Source organism: Macrotis lagotis, chromosome 8, assembly GCF_037893015.1.
Source record: "Macrotis lagotis isolate mMagLag1 chromosome 8, bilby.v1.9.chrom.fasta, whole genome shotgun sequence".
Lineage (NCBI taxonomy): Eukaryota > Metazoa > Chordata > Mammalia > Peramelemorphia > Peramelidae > Macrotis > Macrotis lagotis.
The window spans coordinates 196,818,961-196,842,004 of NC_133665.1; the positions used below are offsets into that span (position 1 = coordinate 196,818,961).

At 46.8% G+C, this 23,044-nt stretch overlaps 1 protein-coding gene across 4 annotated transcripts in view; it reads left to right on the forward strand.

Annotated features, from left to right (window-relative positions):
- VPS50 (VPS50 subunit of EARP/GARPII complex) overlaps window positions 1–11,226 on the forward strand; it is a 53,211-nt gene extending 41,985 nt beyond the window's left edge. For 3 of the 4 annotated variants that reach the window (XM_074199364.1, XM_074199367.1, XM_074199366.1), the window contains 7 exons: window positions 356–436; window positions 5,039–5,187; window positions 5,757–5,853; window positions 6,107–6,265; window positions 7,242–7,363; window positions 8,185–8,374; window positions 10,521–11,226. In XM_074199364.1, the coding sequence (XP_074055465.1) occupies window positions 356–436; window positions 5,039–5,187; window positions 5,757–5,853; window positions 6,107–6,265; window positions 7,242–7,363; window positions 8,185–8,374; window positions 10,521–10,640 (918 nt within the window). In that variant the 3' untranslated portion in view covers window positions 10,641–11,226. The remainder of the gene's footprint in view (window positions 1–355; window positions 437–5,038; window positions 5,188–5,756; window positions 5,854–6,106; window positions 6,266–7,241; window positions 7,364–8,184; window positions 8,375–10,520) is intronic. The other variant, XM_074199365.1, reaches the window with a different exon arrangement.
- The last annotated feature ends 11,818 nt before the right edge of the window (window positions 11,227–23,044 follow it).

The window sequence follows — 23,044 nt, forward strand, 5'->3', positions numbered from 1 at the left end:
GGACCCTTATAAGGGAGGTTGGGAGAATGCCCCTGTGCTGTATCACTTCTTTCCTGTGATGCAGTCTGGGCCCCACGGGTGTGTGTGTGTGTGTGTGTGTGTGTGTGTGTGTGTGCCTGTGTATGTATGCCTGTGTGTGTCTGTGTGTCTGTGATGGTGGTACCCTTTCTTCTCCCACCCCCATTCTCCTGGTCAGCTCCAGGCCCCTGCAGGACAGAGGCATAGAACCCGTTTGGTGGTGTCCCTTGCCTTCAGGCCTCTGGGGGGCCATCCTGGGGAGTCTGTAGTCCCAGGGAAGTGAGGGTGTGCACATGTCTGTGCATGTGTATCCAGCGTGGCCCACTGTTTGTTGCAGCTGGAGTCCACAGGCCTGGGCCTCAGCAGCAGCCGCCTGCGAACAACACTGAACCGGATCCAGGAAAGTTTGATTGATCTGGTAAGGGGCTGCACAAGGCAGCGTCTGCTCCCTGGCCTGAGCTGGGGGAGGGGTGGGGTGGAGGGCAGTCACCTTGACAGACTTTCTAAACACACCCCTTGTGTTGGCCTGGAGAGTCTCACATTCTCAGCCTTGAGTCTCCCAGCCACACCTGAGCTGTCCTTTGGGGTCTTTCTCAAATGGAACGTTCAGGTCAGGACAGGTAAACGGGTAGCCCTTTTTACAGCTAGGGGAACCAAGGCCCACAGTGACAAGGTCTCAGGGGACTGAGCTTTGGGCTCTAACTGGGCCACACTGTCCTCCTCATGTGGACTGGGATACCTCTTGGATGGTCCGCCAGCCCACATGTCATGCCGCACCTTGCCTGCCTGACTGCCTTGGTTCATGTGGATTGGAGTTGAGATGGGGTTGGCTGGTGCCTCCCTCAGAGGAGATCGTGATGGGGGCTGAGAAGCTGGAAATGCCCCTCCCAGACCTACCTTGGTTTCCCTTTCTGTCTGAGCAGTCAGACCTAGTTCTGAAGAAGGCCCTTGGGGCCAGGGCAGGGAGGACCTTGAAGGTCACCATAGCACTATTGGGAGCCGTTCTGCAGTCTCAGGCAAGGCTGTGTTTTCTGGTCACTTTCTGAAGGGTCTTATAAAAGGGAGGAACTCAGAGTGTGTTGGGTCCTTTGAGGGCATCTCTACCTCCGAACAAAGTGAGCTCCGTGTTTAAGATCCTTGCTGCCTGTCCTGGCTCCCCCCAACCCCCCTTCTCTTCTCAGCACCTCCCCCAGGTCCCCTGGTTTTGCATGTAGTTGGCTGAGTTCTAAGCCAGCCTTTGTGTGTCCATCCTTGGCATCACTCCCTGGACCACTGCCCAGTGAATAAGCTGTGCACACCCAATTCCCTCCCCCAGGGCCCCTGGGTCACCTCCCTTTCTGCATGGTGCCCGACTAGTGGAGAACCAATGGATTCCTGCCTCTCCCTTCTTATCTCCACCCTGGTTCTGCGCACTCCTTCCCAGGACTTCACACACTTGAGGGAAATTTTTGTAGAGAGGCCTCCAGTTGTCGATCTTGTCTAGTGAGTTCAACGGCAGTGGGACTGCAAGGCTTTTTTTGATTGAATGTCACACATCAAATGTCACACTTCTGCTTTTATACTATTGTTATTTCTGGAAAGAAAATACCCCCAGCCCTGGGCCCTTATCAATTGGACTGTCCTGAGACCTCTGAAATTGTGTTGGTCAAATCACCAAGCCTTTCAAATCTATTTGTCTGCCATTTCTCTCAATATCACTTCATCCAGATCTTCCCAGGACTTTCTGAAGCCATCCTCTTCATCATTTCTTCTTTTTTTACTTATTTAAGGTAATGGGGTTAAGTGACTTTCCCATTGTCACACATCTAAGTAATTATTAAGTGTCTGAGTCAGGATTTGAACTCAGATCCTCCTGACTCCAGGACCAGTGCTTTATCCACTGCACCACCCAGCTGCCCCCACATTTTAATTTATTTTGTTAAATATCCTATTCAGTTTTAATCTGGATCCACTTGTGCTCTATTGGGTTTCTCCTGGTGATCTCAATTCCCTTGTACTCATTTATGCAGCGCTGACCTCTCTGCTGACCTCTCTCCTGACCTCCTTCTCACTTCTCCAAGATGTGTGTGTTTAAGATGCAGTCAAGCTCCTGCAAGGCCTGTCAGTTTCACCCCTGCACCACTTCTGGTCCATTCAGCTCTGGCCTCTCTGGTCACTTTCAGCTCTGGCATCACTGGTCACTTTCAGCTCTGGCCTCTCTGGTCACTTTCAGCTCTGGCATCACTGGTCAGTTTCAGCTCTGGCCTCTCTGGTCACTTTCAGCTCTGGCATCACTGGTCACTTTCAGCTCTGGCATCTCTGGTCACTTTCAGCTCTGGCCTCTCTGGTCAGTTTCAGCTCTGCAGTCTCTGGTCAGTTTCAGCTCTGGCCTCTCTGGTCACTTTCAGCTCTGGCATCACTGGTCACTTTCAGCTCTGGCCTCTCTGGTCAGTTTCAGCTCTGCAGTCTCTGGTCAGTTTCAGCTCTGGCCTCTCTGGTCAGTTTCAGCTCTGGCCTCTCTGGTCACTTTCAGCTCTGGCATCACTGGTCACTTTCAGCTCTGGCATCTCTGGTCACTTTCAGCTCTGGCATCTCTGGTCAGTTTCAGCTCTGCCGTCTCTGGTCACTTTCAGCTCTGGCATCTCTGGTCAGTTTCAGCTCTGCAGTCTCTGGTCAGTTTCAGCTCTGCAGTCTCTGGTCAGTTTCAGCTCTGGCCTCTCTGGTCACTTTCAGCTCTGGCATCACTGGTCACTTTCAGCTCTGGCATCTCTGGTCAGTTTCAGCTCTGCCGTCTCTGGTCACTTTCAGCTCTGGCATCTCTGGTCAGTTTCAGCTCTGCCGTCTCTGGTCACTTTCAGCTCTGGCATCTCTGGTCAGTTTCAGCTCTGCAGTCTCTGGTCAGTTTCAGCTCTGCAGTCTCTGGTCAGTTTCAGCTCTGGCATCTCTGGTCAGTTTCAGCTCTGCCGTCTCTGGTCACTTTCAGCTCTGGCATCTCTGGTCAGTTTCAGCTCTGCCGTCTCTGGTCACTTTCAACTCTTCTTCGGTCAATTCCAGCTCTAGAGCATCTCTTGCTGATTTCTGTGGTCCATTCCAGTTCTCGCTCTAGAGCCTCTCTTACTGGTTCCTTCTCTGGGGCATTTCTTGCTGATCTCACCTCTGCAGCATCTACGATTAATAATTTCACCTGTCCGGATCTTGCCATTCCCCTGGGGCGGGCCCTGATCACATCATAACTGGATTAGTGTAACAGCTGCTGGGGGGGGGTTCCTGCCTAGACTCTCTTCCCCCTTCTCCATTTTCCATTCTACCACCAGAATAATTTTCCTAAAATTCAGGTTTGACCCTGTTATAGACTTCCTTATTCAATCAACTCCAAGGCCAAATACAAACTGAAGTGTTTGCCATTCAAAGCCTTCTAACATCTAGCCTCCTCCTACTTCTCTGGTCTCCTTCTACCTTCCTCCCTGATACACACTCTTTTCCTCAATGACACTGATTTCTTGGCTTATTCTTGTATAACATCTTCCAATGTCTAGCTCTTAGCATATTCCCTGACTTTCTGGAATGGTCTACCTCCTCCTCACCACCTCCTGTCTTCCTGAACTTCCTTCAAGTCCGAGCTAAAGTCATCTCCCCTCTCAGTTGGGGTGTCTTCTCTCTGAGACTCTCCAATTCTGTGGCCCACATGTAGCTAGTTTTTCCATAGATGTTTGCATAACTTCTCTCTACCTCTAGAGGGAGAGTTCCTCAAGGACAGAGATTATCTTCTGTATTTCTTTGCATTCCCAGGACTTTGTATGACATATTAGGTGATTAATAGATGCTTGTGGCCTTGACTTCTCTTTTTTTGTTAGCCAGAGGCAAGATCCCTTCTGCCAGTTTGCTTTCCAGTCTTCCCATCAATTCTTGTCAAATAGTATATCATCCTCTGTTGGTATACTTCCATGTTCTCCTTTTCTCCTTTTTTGGAGATTTCGTTAAAAGCTGAATCTCTTGGGGTGGCTAGGAGGCCCAGTGGATAGAGCACCAGCCTTGGAGTCGGGAGTACCTGAGTTCAAATCTGGCCTCAGACACTTAATAATTGCCCGACTGTGTGACCTTGGGCAAGCCACTTAACCCCATTGCCTTGCAAATCTTCCCCCCCCCAAAAAAAAATCCAAAAGCTTAATCTCTTGTCTGATTCCTTCATCTGTGGATGTTTGGAAGGAGTAGGTGCTGGTTGCATTGGGTCTAACATAGATTCAGAGGACCTGATTTCAAATTTTGGCCCTACTGATTATAGATCAGATACTGGGCATGGCATTAGGGGAGATGAGGAGAGTCCAGGCCAGTTCTGGGCAATAGGCCAGGCTTGTGGTTCCTTGAGGAGCCTGCAGTCACTCACCATCTCATGTTCTGGATCCCAAGCATCTGTGGGCAGCTGCCTTGTCCTCCTCTTGGGCACGGCTTGGGGCAGGGTGGGCCCAGGGGGCAGGGGAACTAACTTGGAAGTCTCCAAGGAAGTTTTTATTGTTGTCACAATTGTGTGTTTAAGGTAACAGGTAGACCAGGTTGGTGTGGTGTTATTCAATCCAAATTTAGTTTCCAATGAAACCATTCCAGACTTTGGACATCCTTCTCTCTCCTTGCTCCTCACCTTTCCTGCTTGGTGCAGGGCAGCAGATGCCTTGCAGGGCTCTCCACCTTAGGCTTTTCCCATCTGGTTTTGCCACTGCTCGGCCCAGACATGCTCCTTCTCTGCCTCTCATCTTAACACCTAGTCATTCATGCCGGCCCAGAATGTGGCCTTCCCTCTTCTCCTGGGCCTCTGGCATTCTTCTGTCTTCAGGCTGCCTCCACTTCAAAGCCCACTCCCACTTACCAGGACCTTCTCACATTTCCTTTCTCATGGACTTCAGTGTGCCCCCCTCCTCCATCTCTGTGGTACAGGAAGTCTGGGCCCTTTGTCCTGCACGGCAGCCACAGTACTGAGGAAGATGATGCTGATGTAGGGTCTTGGGTGGGGGGGCTCGACCTTGACTGTGGGCCTTTCTTCTTTCAGGAGGTTTGCATAGACCCCACAGGCTCGCTCACAGCTGGTGAGGAGAGGAAGGAGAAGGTGCCGAGTCCACACCTCAGTCACCTGGTGGTTCTGACATCTGGGGACACACTATATGGATTGGCAGAGAGAGTGGTTGCCACAGAGTCCTTGTAAGTCCTTGGGTTAACTTGGAGCTGGGGTCAGCTGGAAGAGCCTGGCCTGAGACTACAGGCATGCTGGAAACTCAATCACAACAGCCAGGCCTATTTTTACTTCAGCTTTTCAAGCAACCTTTGAAGTCTACCTGAGGGTACTCACAACTGGGTATGGCCAGAAGAGGTCTGTGCTGGACTCTGAGACAGGGCACAGGGAGGGAGAGCATCCCGGGGGTGGGGAACAGCCAGCATAAAGGTCTGGAGGGAGGAAACATGTCAGGTACAGAGACAGCCCTGACCCAGGCCTGCGGAATCTGGAAAGGGAAGATGGGCCTTCAGTGCTGGCCTTGAAATGTGTCCACTTGGTTGTCTATTTAGAGACTGTTCTTCCTCCCTCTTTTGTTCTTTCTCTGGTGTCCTCCTCCCTCTCCCTCCCCTCCTCCTTTTCTCCCTTCTCTCTATCCTTCCTCTTTTCTCTCTCCTTCCCCCCCCCCCTTCTCCCCTTTTCTCCTCCCCTTCCTGTCCCCTCTCTTCCTCTCCTCCTCCTCCCTGCCTCACCTTATCTCCCTCCCCATCCTTCCCAGGGTCTTCCTTGCTGAGCAGTTTGAGTTCCTGCAGCCCCACCTGGATGCTGTGATGCCGGCAGTGAAGAAGCCCTTCCTGCAGCAGTTTTATTCTCAGGTGAGAGGCTCGTGGCAGGGGGAGGTGTGACCTCCACCCCTTGTCTTAGGAAGGGACTCAGGCAACTCAGGGGGTCCTGGGGGTTTGCTTGTAGCCCTAGAGGACAGGGTTCGACCCTTGTGGAGTGGATGATGGGAGAGCATTCACTACTCCCTGATGGTGCCTTGGGCCTGGTATAACATCTTCTCAGGCCTTGATCTCCCTGGGTCTGGGAGGTGGCCGAGCCCTTCTCATTTCTGGTGCCTGGTTTCAGACGGTCTCGACTGCCAGTGAGCTGCGCAAACCCATCTACTGGATTGTGGCGGGAAAGGCGATTGACTACGAGCAGATGCTACTTATGATGGCCAGTGTTAAGTGGGATGTCAAGGAGATTATGTCCCAGCACAACGTCTACGTGGATACTTTGCTGAAGGTGAGTGCTCAGGGTGGGGAGCCCACGGTGGGTGGGGGACTTATGCTGGGGGGGGTCCACATTGGGAGATGGGCTCCAGGGGGTGATCTAGGAGGGAGAAGAAATGAAGCTCAGTGATTGTGGGCCAGATGAATAGCAGGGGTGGGGAGAAAAACCTGCCTTCCTTGGAGGGGCTCTCCTGAGTGATGACTATGGCTGGCAGAGAAGCTGACCATCCTCCCCTTGTCAGGGACCCATGATTTGCCCTTGGGTGTTTGGCACGGGGGTAAACAGGGATCCTAGGGAGAAGAGCTGCTCTGCTCTTGGGTCTCTAGGCCTCAAGACTTAGGTCTCCCTTTGTCCATTCCTCCCCTCCCTCCTTTCTTTCTCCTTCCCACCCTCATGTGGGCATCAGTCACCGGGATCTGGCTGGACTTGTGTCACTGCCCTTTGGGCTGCTCTTGGCTCTAAAGGTTCCTTGTCCTGAACTCAGTGTCTGTAGGATCAGTGGCCAGCAGGAAGGGACTCCGGCAGTAGCTTCTCACCCATAGGGGTAGAAAGAAGGACAAGGAGGGAGCCCTGGAGGGCCTCCTTCCTTTCTGGCCAGTGAAGGAGCCCTGAGGTTCTGTCTGGTGGTCGTCCAGAGATGACCCCAGAGCTCTTTGTCCTTGGTCCTTGGGACAGAAAAAAGGGCGCCTTTGCTTCTCTCTGGTTCAGTTAGACCAGCTTGTTGTCCTCCTAGACTGACTGGAAAGATGGGGTAGCATGCCGAGAATGGCTCAGCTATTTCAGGACCTGAACTGGATTAGAATGAGTTGGAAGTTCTTTTCTTGCTAAAGGCCTGGGTGGGCTCTGCCAGACTGTCTGGTACCACTGCAGGCTGCAGGAAGAGACAGGCGTGAGTCCTGGCCTTGTGCCCCAATGGCCTCTGCCATGGCTGGCCCGGACTCTCCACCCTCGTGGGGTTCCATTGTGGACCTTTTTTTTGTCTTCTTAGGAGTTTGAGCAGTTTAACAGGAGACTGACCGAGGTATCGAGGAGGGTCCGAATCCCCTTGCCTGTGTCCAATATTCTCTGGGAACACTGCATACGCCTGGCCAACCGGACGATTGTGGAGGGGTGAGTGGAGTGGGGCCTGATGAAGCCCCTTCTGTCCATCCTGGGTCATCCCAGGGGGAGGGAGGAGCAGACTGACTGAAGGGGGTGCTGGGGCCCCAAAGCTCCTCTTTGTCTCTCCCACTGGGAAGTTCTGGCTTTGGAGACCTGGGGACTGAATTCAAATTTTACCTTTGTCACTCACCTTGGATGTATAAACTTGAATGTGTCTCTTGGCCTCTGGAGCCTGGCTTCCTGTCTGTGAAGTGTGCAGTGAGGGGCCCAGGTTCTGTGCATGGCTTCCTTTGAGACAGGGCATCCCCAAAGTTTTGATGCACTGGGAGGTTGGGAAGCTTTAGACCTTGGGAATGTTTCAGTCTATTAGGTTTGGTTGTTTTTTAAGAGAATTTGTTTTGGTCCAACTGCTGGGATTGCGTCTCATCTTAGAGACCTCCATGCAATTGGGGCCAGTCATGTAGGACAATGGCACCACCCTCCTATTTCTTGTGTTCTTTCCATGCAAGGAGAGACCCTGGGGGCTGCAATACACTCTGGCGGAGTGAGGGCCTGCACTGGGATCATAGGCCCCTGGGGAAATGAAGGAGCCCCAGACTGGAGAGCTTTGACCTTTTGGTACTCTTGGACTACTGAAAGCTCTTTTCTTTCAACTTAAAGATCCTCTTTCCCCCGCTCATGGGGGGCTGCTCCCAGGATCCTGTAGGGGTCACTGCCAACTCCGGCAGATGGTGCCCCTTCCTCCCCCCCACCCCCCGTTTTCTACCTCTGCTTCTCCTAGTCCCCTTCTTCCATTGAAATCTGTCACTCCCTGTCTGTTCTGTTTCCAGGTACGCCAATGTGAAGAAGTGTAGCAACGAGGGTCGGGCCTTGATGCAGTTGGACTTCCAGCAGTTTCTCATGAAACTTGAGAAGCTGACAGACATCAGGCCCATCCCAGACAAGGAATTTGTGGAGACCTACATCAAAGCCTATTATCTGACGGAGAATGATATGGAGCGATGGATCAAGGAGCACCGGGTGAGGCAGGATGGCAGGACCATCGGGCAGGGAGGCAGGGTTGGGATGGGGGTAAGTGGGCAGGACTTGTGGGGGTGGGAGGATAGGAAGGAAGGTGGACCAGAAGGGTCAAGACAAGAAATCAGCCTCAGGCCATTACCAGAGGGTCATGAGTCAAGGGAGAGCCTCTGGGGTGCTCTGCCATGGTGGAGCTGCTTCTCTGGCCTCAGAGTTGGGGGGTTGGCACTCCAGGAACTTGGGCTGAGATGTTGGCCAAGGTAGGCCTGGCCGTTGGCCCTAGAGTGTGCAGCCTCCCAGAAGGGGTTTGGGCTGATTTGGGCCAATGTTAAGATAACCTGGCCTGGGTCCCCAGGAAGATGGAAGGTTTAGTTGAGTCTAAGACCAGTCCTTCATTGGCAAGCCTTGACCTTCATCAGTCCTCTGGAATGATGATGGAACTGACTGGCCTAATCACCTAGTTCTCTGGGGCTCTGCCCAACTCTCACCTGCTCCTCATGAGCGCTGGTCCTGAAGGCCTGGTACTCTTTTTACCCCTATTTCACAGAAGAAGAAACTGATGTGGGCAGTGGTGAAATGACTGTCCCAGGCCACACAGCTAGTCAGTAGCTATGCCCGAGTCTGGGGGTTTCTGCATTAGTCCCAAGTCAGGTGTATTTTTTGTGCTTCTTTGTGAGGGTTGGGGGAACTCTAATAGGTTAGAGCCACAACCAAACTTAATTGATTCCTGTTTCTGAATTTTTCCTTATGGTGAGCTAGTTGTAGAATGGCCAATTTTGAATTTTCTCAAATTGTGGAGGTAGTCTCCCTCTAAAGATCCAGGAGCCTTTGGCCACCAGTGCTGAGGACCTCTTTCCTTACACCCAGAATACTGGGAGAGAGCTCAAGGGGGCCTGGAGATTAACCCCCCCCACACACACATACCTTGGGGGCACCTCCCCTTTTCTGTGTATCTCCAAGATCACTAATAGGAGAATTATGTTATGTTCTGCAAGATCATAGCTCATTCTTTTTTTTTTTTAATAGTATTTTATTCCCTCCCCCATTACGGGTCTGGAAAATTTTAGTATTCATTTTTCAAGGTTTTTCTTCCTCTGTCTCTCCCCTCCTTTCCCCTCTTCTGAGAGTGGTAGCAGCTTGATATAGTTCATCCATGTGCTATCATGTAAAACATATTTCCTTATTAGTCTCAGTTGTGGAAGAAGAAACAGATCAAGAGGAAAAAAATCACCATGAGAAAGAATAAAGTAATTGAAAAACTATGCTTTGATCTGCCTTCAGAGGCCATTGGTTCTCTCTCTGGCTAGGAATAAATAGCCTTTTTCTTCGTGAGTCCTTCATACTTGTCTCAGCTCATCATATTCCTGAGAAGAGCTGGATCCTTCCCAGTTGATTATCCCCCAGTGTTGCTGATACTGGATACAATGGTCCCCTGGTTCTCCTCACCTCACTCAGCATTAGTTTGTGTAAATCTTTCCAGGTTTTTCTGAAATTTTCCTCAGTTTCCAATTCTTTGCCAGCACAAAAAGAGCTCTAGAAATATTTTTCTCTGTTTTTTTGTGGTCTCCTTGGGATGCAGATCTTGTAATGGGATTCTTGGATCAGAGGGGAGGACAATTTGGTTGCCCTTTGGGCAGAGTTCCAAATTGTTCCCTAGAAAGATTGGATTAGTTTGTCATGACTCACTCTGCCCAAAGTATGGTTTCCAAGAATCCTTCCTGTTTAGGGAGGACCCCCAGGGAAGTGAAGATCCAGGGGGTGAGCTCAGGCCCAGGGTGTTTGCTGCCCTACAGAGGGAGATGTCTCTTCATTCTGGTTCATTTTGGAGCACAGCCAGTGTGTCTACTGGAGATTTCCAGGTGATTCCTTCATGGGGGAGAGGGAAAGAAGCGGGGTTCTGGTCACCTCACCCCTCCCTTGCCTCTGGATGGTGACAGCTCCCTTTGTGTGGTAGCCTAGCTCTCAGATCCCATGGGGACAGACCTGGCCAAAGTGGTCTGTTCCCAAATCAGCCCTCAGTGACTGAACAAACGACATCATAGTCTGAGAAGGTCCTTGGTGTGGACCAGGTAGGCTCTGAAAGCCCCAAGCCTTGCCTAAAACGTCTGAACCCTGCCATCTGACACCTCTGTCCTCTCTGTCTGGCCAGGAGTACTCCTCCAAGCAGCTGACCAACCTGGTGAATGTCTGCCTGGGCTCGCACATCAACAAGAAGGCACGGCAGAAGCTCCTGGCAGCCATAGATGACATTGACAGGCCCAAGAGATAGTGAGCCAGGCGGGCACGGACCTTCCTCTGCCTCTCCCTGTTCCCTCCTCTCCCTCCTTCCTCCCTCTGTCTCTCCCTCCTCCCTCCTCTCCTTCCTCCTTCCTTCTTTCTTCTTCCTTCTCTCTTTTCCTCCCCTCTAATTCCTTGTGCTGATCCCTGGCAGGTGCCAGGGAACAAGTGCTCTTGGTGACAGTACTCTGCGTGTCCTTCTGGTCAGAGGGAGGCCCGCAAGTTTGTGCCCTCAGGTGACTGAGACCCTGTGTTTAACCAGTCTCATTGGTTGTGCTCCTCCCCAGAAATGATGTCACTTCATTGTACCTTTGTTATGTGGTGTATATGGTCTATTTTGGAGATCACATGGTAAAATCGAACCAGAACGCACCCTTTCCTCTCATTTCTGGCAGGCCAGTGGTCAGCCTGGTGGGGGATAGGTGGACTCTGATTATGCATGGTGCCAGGATGCCCTCTGTGGTATGGGCTTGGCTCTCATTTTCAAAAGGTTAATTGAGGCGCAGTAGCAGAATGAGAGATGACCAATTATGAGCGTTAATAAACGTTGTACACTAATCCACTGTCTCCTGAGGCTCCTTTCCACATCTCAAGTTTGTGGGATGAGGAGCTGTGCCTTTGTCTTCGCCTGCCTCTAAGTGAGCGGGGTGGGGGGAGGTTCAGGGTGGGCGAGCTTTCTGAGGTGCTTGACCCTTTGCATCTCACTCTCAGACCACATTGGCATTGGCACTTCTTTCCTGATGTTCTACCATTGGCTGACCCACTCGATTAGAAGTAGGGAAATGTATGTCAGGCCCTTTCTCTGGTTTTGAATTGGGAGCAGTGTTGAGAGATGGTCACTCCTGTGCACACACTCTCCCATTGGATCTTGGGGGATCCGACAGGGCTCTGAGTGGGCAGAAGGACAGAGGAATGTCATTTCCCCAGATACTGGGTTCCAGGGTTGAAATGGTAGGGCTGTATGGTGGGATCACCAGTCTCCAGGGTGTGAAGTGGGTGGTGTGAGCATCAGTGTCTGACACAGGATGAGTTGGATGCTGGGCCTTCAAACCTTCCTCTTTGCTGCTGTGCTCTCTGGAAAGCCCTGGGAGCTTCCTGGCCTCTGTGCCTCCCTGTCCAACTCTAGTGCTCTGTGGTTCCTTCATTGCCATATTTCCCGATAGAGGGGAAGCAGAGTTCTGGCTTCCTCCTCCACAAGGAGTCTTGTCCTGGTGGTCCCTCCTTCATCAGGTTTCTCTCTCCCCACATCTAGGTTTCACACTCTTGCTCTCCAAGCACTCCGACTTCCTGTGTATCCCAGGCACTACCTTTCCATCTCCCATAAATGCTCCAATGAAATCACCTCTGATGATCACCTTTCTACTTGACCCCTCTATTCTTTCCCAGGCCACCCTCCTATATTGGATTACTTCCCCATCTAGACCCCCATGAACCAGGACCCTGTCCTTTAAGCCTAAGTTCCACTAAACCTCGACCTTAGATCATACCCACCACTGGCACCAGTGCCTGTACTGCCTCCCTGATTGGTCCCCTCTCACACTCCCCAAAGTGGTCCTGCTACACTCACGTCCCTCCCTCTTCAGCCCCCTTGGAATCTTGTCCCTCTTTCTCCTCCCCATCTCACTTATCCCCCCCCTGAAGTCTGCTCACCACACTGAGTACTCTGGTAATGTCCTTCCTACATCTTCTCTGGTACCTGACCCCTCTGATGGGATGGAGAGCAATGCTTAATCTTCCTCCCAAGCCTTTCTTGTTAGAAGGTTCACTCACCACCTTCTAGGAAACTGGATGCTTGGCTTTGACTCTGTGAAACCTCCTTGCCCTGACTGGGCTCCCAGGTATCCACCTCTCTTCCCCTCACTTTTCAACTTCCTTTGGTGGTTGTCTTCCCCCATTAGACTCTAAGCTTCTGGAGTGCAGGCATGGCACCTAGGAATAACAGTGTTTACTGAACTGAGTTGAACATCACCCAAATGCCTTGTGCCTCCTTCAGCCCTGCCTCACTCCTGGCTTGGCCGGCTAACCAGTCCCAATATTGCTCTGTGCTTTCCTGCCTTCCCTGCCTCCTCCATCCTCTCCCTTCACCCCCTCCATCTCTCTGCTCTTCCTCTTTGCTGGCACTGGCCCTGCTGCCTGAACCCAACTCTCCTGCTGTTTGTGGTTTATCACTCCTTCCTCTTCTCTCCCTCTTGGTACTAGGGACGTTTCCTCCCAGATATGCCTTGTTCATCACCTTCTCCTTCATACTTTATTCTTCCTAGACTTCACCAAACCATCATTCTTGTCATGTGGTTTTCTTCCTCCCATCTTTGTCTCTCTTCCCCTCTTCTCTCTCTCTCTCTCTCTTTCTCTCTCTCTCTCTCTCTCTCTCTCTCTCTCTCTCTCTCTCTCTCTGTCTCTTCTCTTTATCTCTCCCCTCCTTTTCACTTTGACTTACAGATGTAACAAGATGGAGCACAGTGTAATTAAAGTGACGAAGAAGTCAATCGATATAATTAGTGGAGAAGAGGAGAAAACATGGCTCCCTCCCTTTGGTCAGAGGTGGGGGAATATTGCATACTCTCAGAAACATTTATGGTTGACTGGTTTTGCTGAACTGCTTTTCCCTCCCTCTCTTTTAGTCCTCTTTCCAAGTGTGGGTGGGGAGGGGGAGAGGGATTTATTCGGAAATGAAGGGGATATAAAAACAAAAAACACCATTAAAAAAGTAATCCTACAATGAGCCAAGAAGTGAGATCCACAGGACTCTGCCTTTTATTGAGTGGTGCCCCCCCTGAAGAACATGGCCAACATTTGGACAAGGAGGAGGAGCTGCCATGTACTCTGGCTGGCAGCATGGCAGGGCCCTTCTTTGGTCCATGAACTCAACATGTGATAGGAAAAAGGTTTCTCCTGAGACCTCAGAGATCCAAACATAGCTTTTTTTTTGGATGTCTCTGTGAAACAGGGGCAATGATTGCTTTTGACAGGATGTCATGGCAAGTTTAGTGAGTTTGGTCTTCAGTTCACTTGGAAAGCAGTGGAGGAGTGGAAAAATCCATTGTGAAGATGAGAGCCACTGACCGTATCTCATTCGATCTCCTTCACTTTGGTTTGTGGAAGGGTTATAAATCTCAGGGAAGAACTTTAACACAGACTTAACGGCTAATGAATTGCTATTTAGGCCTGACAGTTGATTGATGGAGGGGTTATTGGTGCATGGCCTGAGCCGCAAGAACATGGGGTCCTAGCAGCTTGGTGAGGGTCAGATTGAATTTATTAGGCATAAAATTGGAAAAGGCTAACTGTGTTTTAGAACATTGCCTCAACAAAGTCTGAGGCTTGGGACACATCAGGGATGGGCCATGGTGTCAGATAACCTCATAGGATTGAGGATCTGACTTTCCAGGAAAGGCAGAGAGAGGCTTCAGCTCTGTTCCAACTTTCCCATGATGGAAAAAGGAATCCAGACTGCCTCCATTCTAGGTGTTGTCATCTGGGTGATGCTGCAGCTTCCAGCCTAGTCCTTTGGGTTCCGGACCTCTGAGCCCACTGTTCACTCCAGGGGAAGGAAAGCAACTGCTTCCTGCAACCCTGGGTGGGACTTGGATGCTCCCCTCCCTCTTTGTCCTTTTTTAAAGGAGTTGCTCAAAGATTACAAGACCATCCATCACCTCCATAACTCAATCTGACCCATAGATCTGGTCTTTATCAAAGATGTGGCATTTCAATTAAATTCTTTCTCCCCCTCCCCATCTCTCTCCCTATCTCCTCTCCCTGTTCTCTAACCGCAGTCTTTCCTTCCCATCTTTCCCTCTCCCCCTCTTCTTCCGTTATTTCCAGTCCATCTGCCACTCATTTGTCAACTTTTCCACTAACTCTAAGCTTACATCTCCAGCTGCCCTTAATGCACTGGGTGTCCAGTAGATATCTTAAATTCAGCACATCTAAAACAGAACTTTATCTTTCTTCCTAACTACATCTTCCTTTTTACCTTTTTTGATACTTTCCTCCCAGTTCCTCAGGCTCCCAATCGAGGGGTAACCCCCAGATCTGAGATGGTGCCAAAGAGCTGTTGGTTTCATCTCTTAACTTTCTTTGGTCACTTTCCCCTGAAAAGCATCTCTGGCAGAGGCAAGATCTACCCAAACCTAAGGCCTCTGGGTGATCTCTCCGGTTGATATCTCCAGTTGATCTCTCCAGTTGATTTCTCTGGATGATCTCTGTGGGTGATCTCTCTGGGTGATATCTCTGGTTGATCTCTCTAGTTGATCTCTCTGGGTGAGTTCCCCTCTGGAGCATCTCATAGGTTTCACCTCTGCATCATTTCTCCAGTTTGCCCTTTTCTCTGTGCTGAGAACTATCCCCACCCTGGTGCAGACCCTCATTGCCTCACGTCTGGACTGTGGCAATAGCTGGTTGGGGAGGAGCCTTCCTCCATGTCCCTTGATCTTCCACCCAAATCAGCCACCAAATCGATTTTCCTGAAGCTGCTCATGCCAAACCCCAGCCCCCAGTGGCTCCCTGTTGCCCCCCAAGAGATAATACCAAATCTTCTGTTTGACCTTCAAAGCCCTTTATACCTTAACTCCTTCCTAGCTTTCCAGGCCTTCTCTTTTATGTAGCTCTCCTACCCTAGACACTTGCATTAGGAATGACAGCCTGTCCAAAGACATGGAGCAGGGGAGATGGGCAGCCCAAGTTCAGGCAACGGCCAATAGGCCAGCTTTATGGAAACATCAAGTGTGTGAAAAGCAGCTTGTACACCAGAAGGCTGGAAATGCCTTCTGACCCAGATGGTGATGAAGAACCTGTGTTTTCTCCTGGAGGCAATAGTGTGTCATCAAAATTCTTGTTTGGGAGAGTGGTGGGATTAAACCCACACAACCAAGGATTTCATCTGCAGTTCTATTCTAGATCTAAATTAGCTTCTCTTGGACTATTTAAAATAGTTTCTCTACTTGCGGTTTGGCCAAGAGAGAAAATTGTGAAAAAAATGAAGATAGGAAAACCTGACCTTCTGGAGCTTGGGCAGTCTACAAGTGTCCTGTCCCCTCCTTGGTACCCACAACTCAGCAGCTCTCTTTATTTTTTAAATTTATTTTTATTAAAGATATTATTTGAGTTTTACATTGTTCCCCCAATCTTGCTTCCCTCCCCCTGCCCCCCATAGAAAGCACACTGTCAGTCTTTACTTCGTTTCCATGTTGTACTTTGTTCCAAATCAGGTGTGATGAGAGAGAAATCATATCCTTAAAGAGAAGAGAAGTCTAAGAGGTAACAAGATCAGACAATAAGCTATCTGTTTTTTTTTCTAAATTAAAGGGAATAGTCCTTGCACTTTGTTCAAACTCCACAGCTCCTTATCTGGATACAGATGGTACTCTCCTTTGCAGACAGCCCCAAATTGTTCCTGATTGTTGCACTAATGGAATGAGCAAGTCCTTCAAGGTTGAACATCACTCCCATGTTGCTGTTAGGGTGTACAGTGTTTTTCTGGTTCTGCTCATCTCACTCAGCATCAGTTCATGCAAATCCCTCCAGGTTTCCCTGAAATCCCGTCCCTCCTGGTTTCTAATAGAACAATAGTGTTCTATGACATACATATACCACAGTTTGCTAAGCCATTCCCCAATTGAAGGACATTTACTGGATTTCCAATTCTTTGCCACCACAAACAGGGCTGCTATAAATATTTTTGTACAAGTAATGTTTTTACCCTTTTTCCTCAGCTCTTCAGGGTAGAGACCCAATAGTGGTATTGCTGGGTCAAAGGGTATGCACATTTTTGTTGCCCTTTGGGCATAGTTCCAAATAGCTCTCCAGAAGGGTTGGATGAGTTCACAGCTCCACCAACAGTGTAATAGTGTCCCAGATTTCCCACATCCCTTCCAACAATGATCATTATCCTTCCTGGTCATACTGGCCAATCTGAGAGATGTGAGGTGGTACCTCAGAGAAGCTTTAATTTGCATTTCTCTAATAATTAATGATTTAGAACATTTTTTTTCATATGGCTATGGATTACTTTGATCTCCTCATCTGTAAATTGCCTTTGCATATCTTTTGACCATTTGTCAATTGGGGAATGGCTTTTTGTTTTAAAAATATGTCTCAGTTCTCTGTATATTTTAGAAATGAGTCCTTTGTCAGAATCATTAGTTGTAAAGATTGTTTCCCAATTTACTACATTTCTTTTGATCTTGGTTACATTGATTTTATCTGTGCAAAAGCTTTTCGAAATCATCTAATTGGTTTTTGGTGATATTCTCCAACTCTTCCTTAGTCATAAACTGTTCCCCTTTCCATAGATCTGACAGGTAGACTAGTCCTTGATCTTCTAATTTGCTTATAGTATTGATTTTTATGTCTATGTCCTGTAACCATTTGGATCTTATCTTGGTAAAGGCCGTGAGGTGTTGGTCTAATCTAAGTTTCTTCCGTACTAACTTCCAATTTTCCCAGCAATTTTTATCAAAGAGGGAGTTTTTATCCCAATGGCCAGACTCTTTGGGTTTATCAAACAGCAGATTACTATAATCATCTCCTGCTTTTACACCTAGTCTATTCCACTGGTCCACCACTCTATTTCTTAGCCAATACCAAACAGTTTTGATGACTGATGCTTTATAATATAATTTTAGATTGGGTAGGGCTAAGCCACCTTCTTTTGCACTTTTTTTCATTAAGCTCCTGGCAATTCTTGACTTTATTTCTCCATATGAATTTACTTACAATTTTTTTCTAACTCATTAAAGTAATTTTTTGGAATTTTGATTGGTAGGGCACTAAACAGATAGCTTAGTTTTGGTGGAATTGTCATTTTTATTATATTAGCTCTACCTATCCATGAGCAGTTGATATTTGCCCAGTTATTTAAATCTAATTTAATTTGTGTGAGAAGTGTTTTATAATTGTTTTCAAAAAGATTCTGAGTCTGTCTTGGCAAATAGACTCCCAAATATTTTATATTGTCTGAGGTTACTTTGAATGGGATTTCTCTTTCTAGCTCTTCCTGCTGTTTCTTGATAGACATATATAGAAAAGTTGAGGATTTATGAGGGTTTATTTTATAACCTGCAACTTTGCTAAAATTGCTAATTGTTTCCAGTAGTTTTTTAGATGATTTCTTGGGATTTTCTAGGTAGAGCATCATGTCATCTGCAAAGAGTGAGAGTTTTGTCTCTTCCTTCCCAATTCTAATTCCTTTAATTTCTTTTTCTTCTCTAATTGCTGATGCTAACATTTCTAATACAATATTGAATAGTAGTGGTGATAATGGGCACCCTTGTTTCACCCCTGATCTTATTGGGAATGCCTCTAGCCTCTCCCCATTGAGTATAATGCTTGTTGATGGTTTCAGATAGATACTGCTAATTATTTTAAGAAACAGTCCATTTATTCCTACACTCTCTAGTGTTTTTAATAGGAATGGATGCTGTATTTTGTCAAAAGCTTTTTCAGCATCTATTGATATGATCATATGATTTCTGATAAGTTTGTTGTTGATATAATTGAGTATACTAACAGTTTTCCTAATATTGAACCAACCCTGCATTCCTGGAATAAATCCTACTTGATCATAATGTATTATCCTAGTGATGACTTGTTGTAATCATTTTGCTAAGATTTTATTTAGGATTTTTGCATCTATATTCATCAGGGAGATAGGTCTATAATTTTCTTTCTCTGTTTTAACTCTTCCTGGTTTAGGTAACAGTACCATATTTGTTTCATAGAAAGAGTTAGGCAGAGTTCCATCTTTCCCTATTTTTCCAAAGAGTTTATATAGGATTGGAACCAATTGTTCCTTAAATGTTTGGTAGAATTCACTTGTGAATCCATCAGGCCCTGGAGATATATTTTTAGGGAGTTCAATAATGGCTTGTTGAATTTCTTTTTCTGAGATAGGGTTGTTTAGGTATTTAATCTCTTCTTCATTTAACCTGGGCAACTTATAGTTTTGTAAATATTCATGCATTTCACTTAGATTATCATATTTATTGGCATAGAGTTGGGCAAAATAATTTCAAATTATTACTTTAATTTCCTCCTCATTGGTGGTGAGTTCACCTTTTTCATTTATGATACTAGCTATTTGGTTTTCTTCTTTCTTTTTTTTAATCAAATTGACCAGAGGTTTATCAATTTTAGATGGGGTAAATTTACCCCAGAGGTTTTTCATAATACCAACTTTTGGTTTTATTTATTAATTCAATAGTTTTTTTGCTTTCAGTTTTATTAATTTGTCCTTTCATTTTTAGAATTTCTAATTTGGTACTTAATTGGGGATTTTTGATTTGTTCTTTCTCTAATTTTTTTAGTTGCATGTTTAGTTCATTGATTTCCTCTTTCTCCAATTTATTCATATAAGCATTTAGAGCTATAATATATCCCCTGAGAGTTGCTTTGAATGAATCCCATAGGTTTTGGTATGTTGCTTCATTATTATCATTATCTATGATAAAATGGTTAATTCTTTCTATAATTTGTTTTGTGGTCCACTCATTTTTTAAATGTGTCCAATTTGTTCTGGGTCTATATCTCCTTGGCCCAGTATTGCATATGACTTTTATTGCATTGTGATCTGAAAAAGATGTATTCACTATTTCTGCCTTTCTGCAGTTGATCATTAGGTTTTGATGTCCTAGTACATGGTCAATTTTTGTATAAGTTCCATGTACTGCAGAGAAAAATGTATATTCCTTTCTATCCCCATTTTGTTTCCTCATAAATCTACCATACCTAATCTATTTACCTCCCTAATTTCTTTCTTGTTTGTTTTATGATTTGATTTATCTAGATCTGATAGCGGGAGGTTGAGGTCTCCCACTAGTAGAGTTTTGCTATCTATGTCTTCCTGTAATTCTTTCAGCTTCTCCTCTAAGAATTTGGATGCTGTCCCACTGGGTGCATATATATTCAGTATTGAAATGACTTTATTGTCTATGGTACCTTTTAGGAGGATATAGTTTCCTTCCTTATCTCTTTTAATGCTATCTATTTTTGCTGCTGCTTTGTCTGAGATAAGGATTGCTACCCCTGCTTTTTTTACTTCGGCTGAAGCAAAATATATTTTGCTCCAACCTTTTACCTTTACTCTATATGTATCTCTCTGCTTCAAATGAGTTTCTTGTAAGCAGCATATTGTAGGATTCTGGTTTTTGATCCACTCTGCTATTTGCTTATGTTTTAAGGGAGAGTTCATCCCATTCACATTTAAGGTTATGATTACTAATTCTTTATTGCCCTCCATGCTGTCTTCCCTCTGTTTGTATTTTCCCCCCTTTCCCCCCTTTTATCCATATTCCCCAGTCTTTTGTTTCTGAAAACCACCCCCTTAAGTGTGTTTGACCTCCTATATCACACCCTCCCCTTTCTTTCCCCTTTCCCTTTTTCCCTTTCCCCTTCCCTTCCTTTTATTATTTCCCCTTATTTCCCCCACTCCCCCCCTCTCCGTTCCCCCTCCCCTTTTCCCCTTTTAATACTTGAAAGGTTAAATGTTTTATAAGTTAACTGAGTATGTGTAGGTTGACTTGAAGCCAAGTCTGATGAGAAGAAGATTCAGGTGTTTCTCCTCTGCTCCCTTCTTCCTCGCTATTACCATAGGTTTTTTGGTACCTCTTAGTGTAATGCGATTTACCCCATTCAATCCCCTCCCTCCTCCCATCTATTTCCTGTCCCCCTTTTTAGGGTGGTAGTGGGTTTTTTTTAGATCATTCTATCTAAGTCATAGAAAATTCTGAGTGTCTGACCCTTCTAGTTCTGTATATTCTATCGAATAGAGTCTAAATTCCTGAGAGTTATTAGAGTCTTTCTCCCAAATGGGGTTAAAGCCAGTTATATCCCATTAGATAGTAGTCTCATGGATAGGTCATGAATGTCCATCATTTCTGGCAAGGTGTATTCTCTCTGTTAGAGTTACATTTATTGCATTTTTTTCCTTTTACTTCCCCCATTTTTTTACCTTTTCATGTGTCTCTTGAACCTCCTGTTTGATGTCCAAATTTTCTGTTTAGCTCTGGTCTTTTCATCAGAAATTTTTGGAATTCTTCCATTTTGTTAAATGTCCATCTTTTTCCCTGGAAGAGTAGGCTCAGCTTTGCAGGAAAGTAGATTCTTGGCTGCATTCCAAGCTCCCATGGTCTTCAAAATATCTCGTTCCAGGCCCTTCGATCCCTTAATGTTGATGCAGCCAGGTCCTGCGTGATCCTTACTGTGGCTCCTTGATATTTAAATTATTTCTTTCTGGCTGCTTGCAGGATTTTCTCTTTTATCTGATAGTTCTGCAGTTTGGTCACAACATTCCTTGGTGTTTTCATTTTAGGATCTTTTTCTGGTAGGGATCTATGTACTCTTTCAATAACTACTTTACCCTCTGATTCCATGATATCAGGGCAGTTTTCCATCACCAGATCCTGTAATATTAAGTCCAGGCTTTTTTTCTCTTCAATGTTTTCAGGAAGTCCTATAATTTTCAGGTTGCCCCTCCTCAATCTATTCTCAAGGTCGGTGGTTTTGTTGATGAGGTATTTTACATTTACTTCTATTTTTTCTATTTTTTGATTTTGTTTAACTGACTCTTGCTGTCTCGTGGAGTCATTAGTTTTTGTAGACTCCATTCTTTTTGTGGGGGAGGAGTTTTCTTCATTAACCTTTTGCAACTCCTTTTCCAATTGGTCAATTCTACTTTTGAAAGAGCTTTCCATTTGACCAATTGAGGTTTTGAGAGAATTAATTTCTTTTTGCATTTGCTCTTTTGAGGATCTGAGAGAATTGTTCTCATTTTGTAATTGTCCAATTGATGATATGAGAGATTTATTCTCCTTTTGTGTTTGTCCAATTGTATTTTCTAAGGTTTTGTTTTCTTGTTGCAAGGTATTAATTGTTTCTCCCAAATTTTTAAGCTCCTTCCTTATTTCTTTGAGGAAGTCTTTCTGTGCTGGAGACCAGATTGTATTCTCCTCAGAGGTTCCAGGTCTCGCTGAGTTGGGGTCTTTCCCTTCCAGGAATTTTTCTATGGATCCACTTTTCGCTGACCCTTCTTCATTATGCTAAGACCTTGAGTTGGGGGGGGGGGGGAAGCTGGTTCACCTGGGCTTGGGATCACTAAAGGCTTTACTGAGTGCAGTTTCTCTGGCTGGCCAGTAGGAGGTTCTGGTTGCCCTCTCTGGAGTGTCTGTGACCTGGGTTGAGAGGCCTTCTCCCTTTGCTCCAAGGGAGGAGTTGGAACTATTGAATTCTTTTGCCTTCAATCAATGGTGGGCTTTACCCTGGCCTGAGGTCATTCCTCAGCTGGGCTGGTTCTCTCACACCTGGGCCTGAGGCAGAAGTAGTTTGCAATTGTTTGTTTTGGAGGAGGTAGTGCAATGGAGGCATGGGCTCAGCTCTCCTGCAGGAGACCTCTCCTCACAGCCCCTTCCCCAAGCTCCAGGGGGACAGCACCAACACCAGTGCCTCTGCTTCCCCACGGATCCAAGCCCCTTTTGTCCAGCCCCACCACTGATCCAGCAGGTCCTGCTCTCTGGCCCTCAGACTCCTGGTTCCAATTCAGCTGTTACTCTGGGTCTGATACTCACCCACCCGAATTCTACCAAAGCTGCAGAGGGAGACAAATCCTGAGGTAGATGGCTCTTTCTCCTGGCTTTTCTCTCTGGGTTCCATGAGTCGGACTTCCTCTAAGAGGTTTGTTTCATGTGATAGATGGGGAAGAGATCAGGAGACTCCAGAACTGTGCCTGTCTTCTCTCCGCCATCTTGGCCGGAAATGCAGCTCTCTTTAGAGAGAGGGAAATGGCTTGTTTTCTCCACAGTGCTTCTCCTTAGGTGTTTTCCTTTTCTGGTTATGTCTTAGGAGGGCCACCAGGATGGAAGGATTGAACGAATGAGGTTATTTTATTCCTCAACTCCAACCACTGTGAACTGTGAGGGTTGGGGTAGAGGAATTCTAAATGACTTCCATTCCCTGTAACCCTCTTCACATATGGGCTCTTGCAAGTCTGTCAAAAGAATATCGTTCATGAGACCCCCACCCCCACCTCTCAACTTGAGAATGCAGTTGAGAAAACAGAAGACATTTTATCAAAAGCCTTGGTGAGATAGATGATGAGTAAAACTTTACCCTATCCAGATGACCACAATGACCACACCACCATTGTGGGGAAGGGTACATCTAGGGACCACTCATGTTCAGGGCTACTCATGGCAGAGCAATCGAGGTATTCTAGTGATGTCACTCTCCCCTGAGCTAGAGTCCTCTCTTCTCTCCACTACATCACTCTTGGGTGAGTGTTTCTACTTTCTTCTCCCTCCCCTCTCTCTTTCTGAATCTTTAGTTCCCTCTCTCATCTTCCCTCCTTCCTTCTCCCCCTCTTCTTTTTCCTCTCCCTCTCCCTTCCCCTTCCTTTCCCTTTCTCCC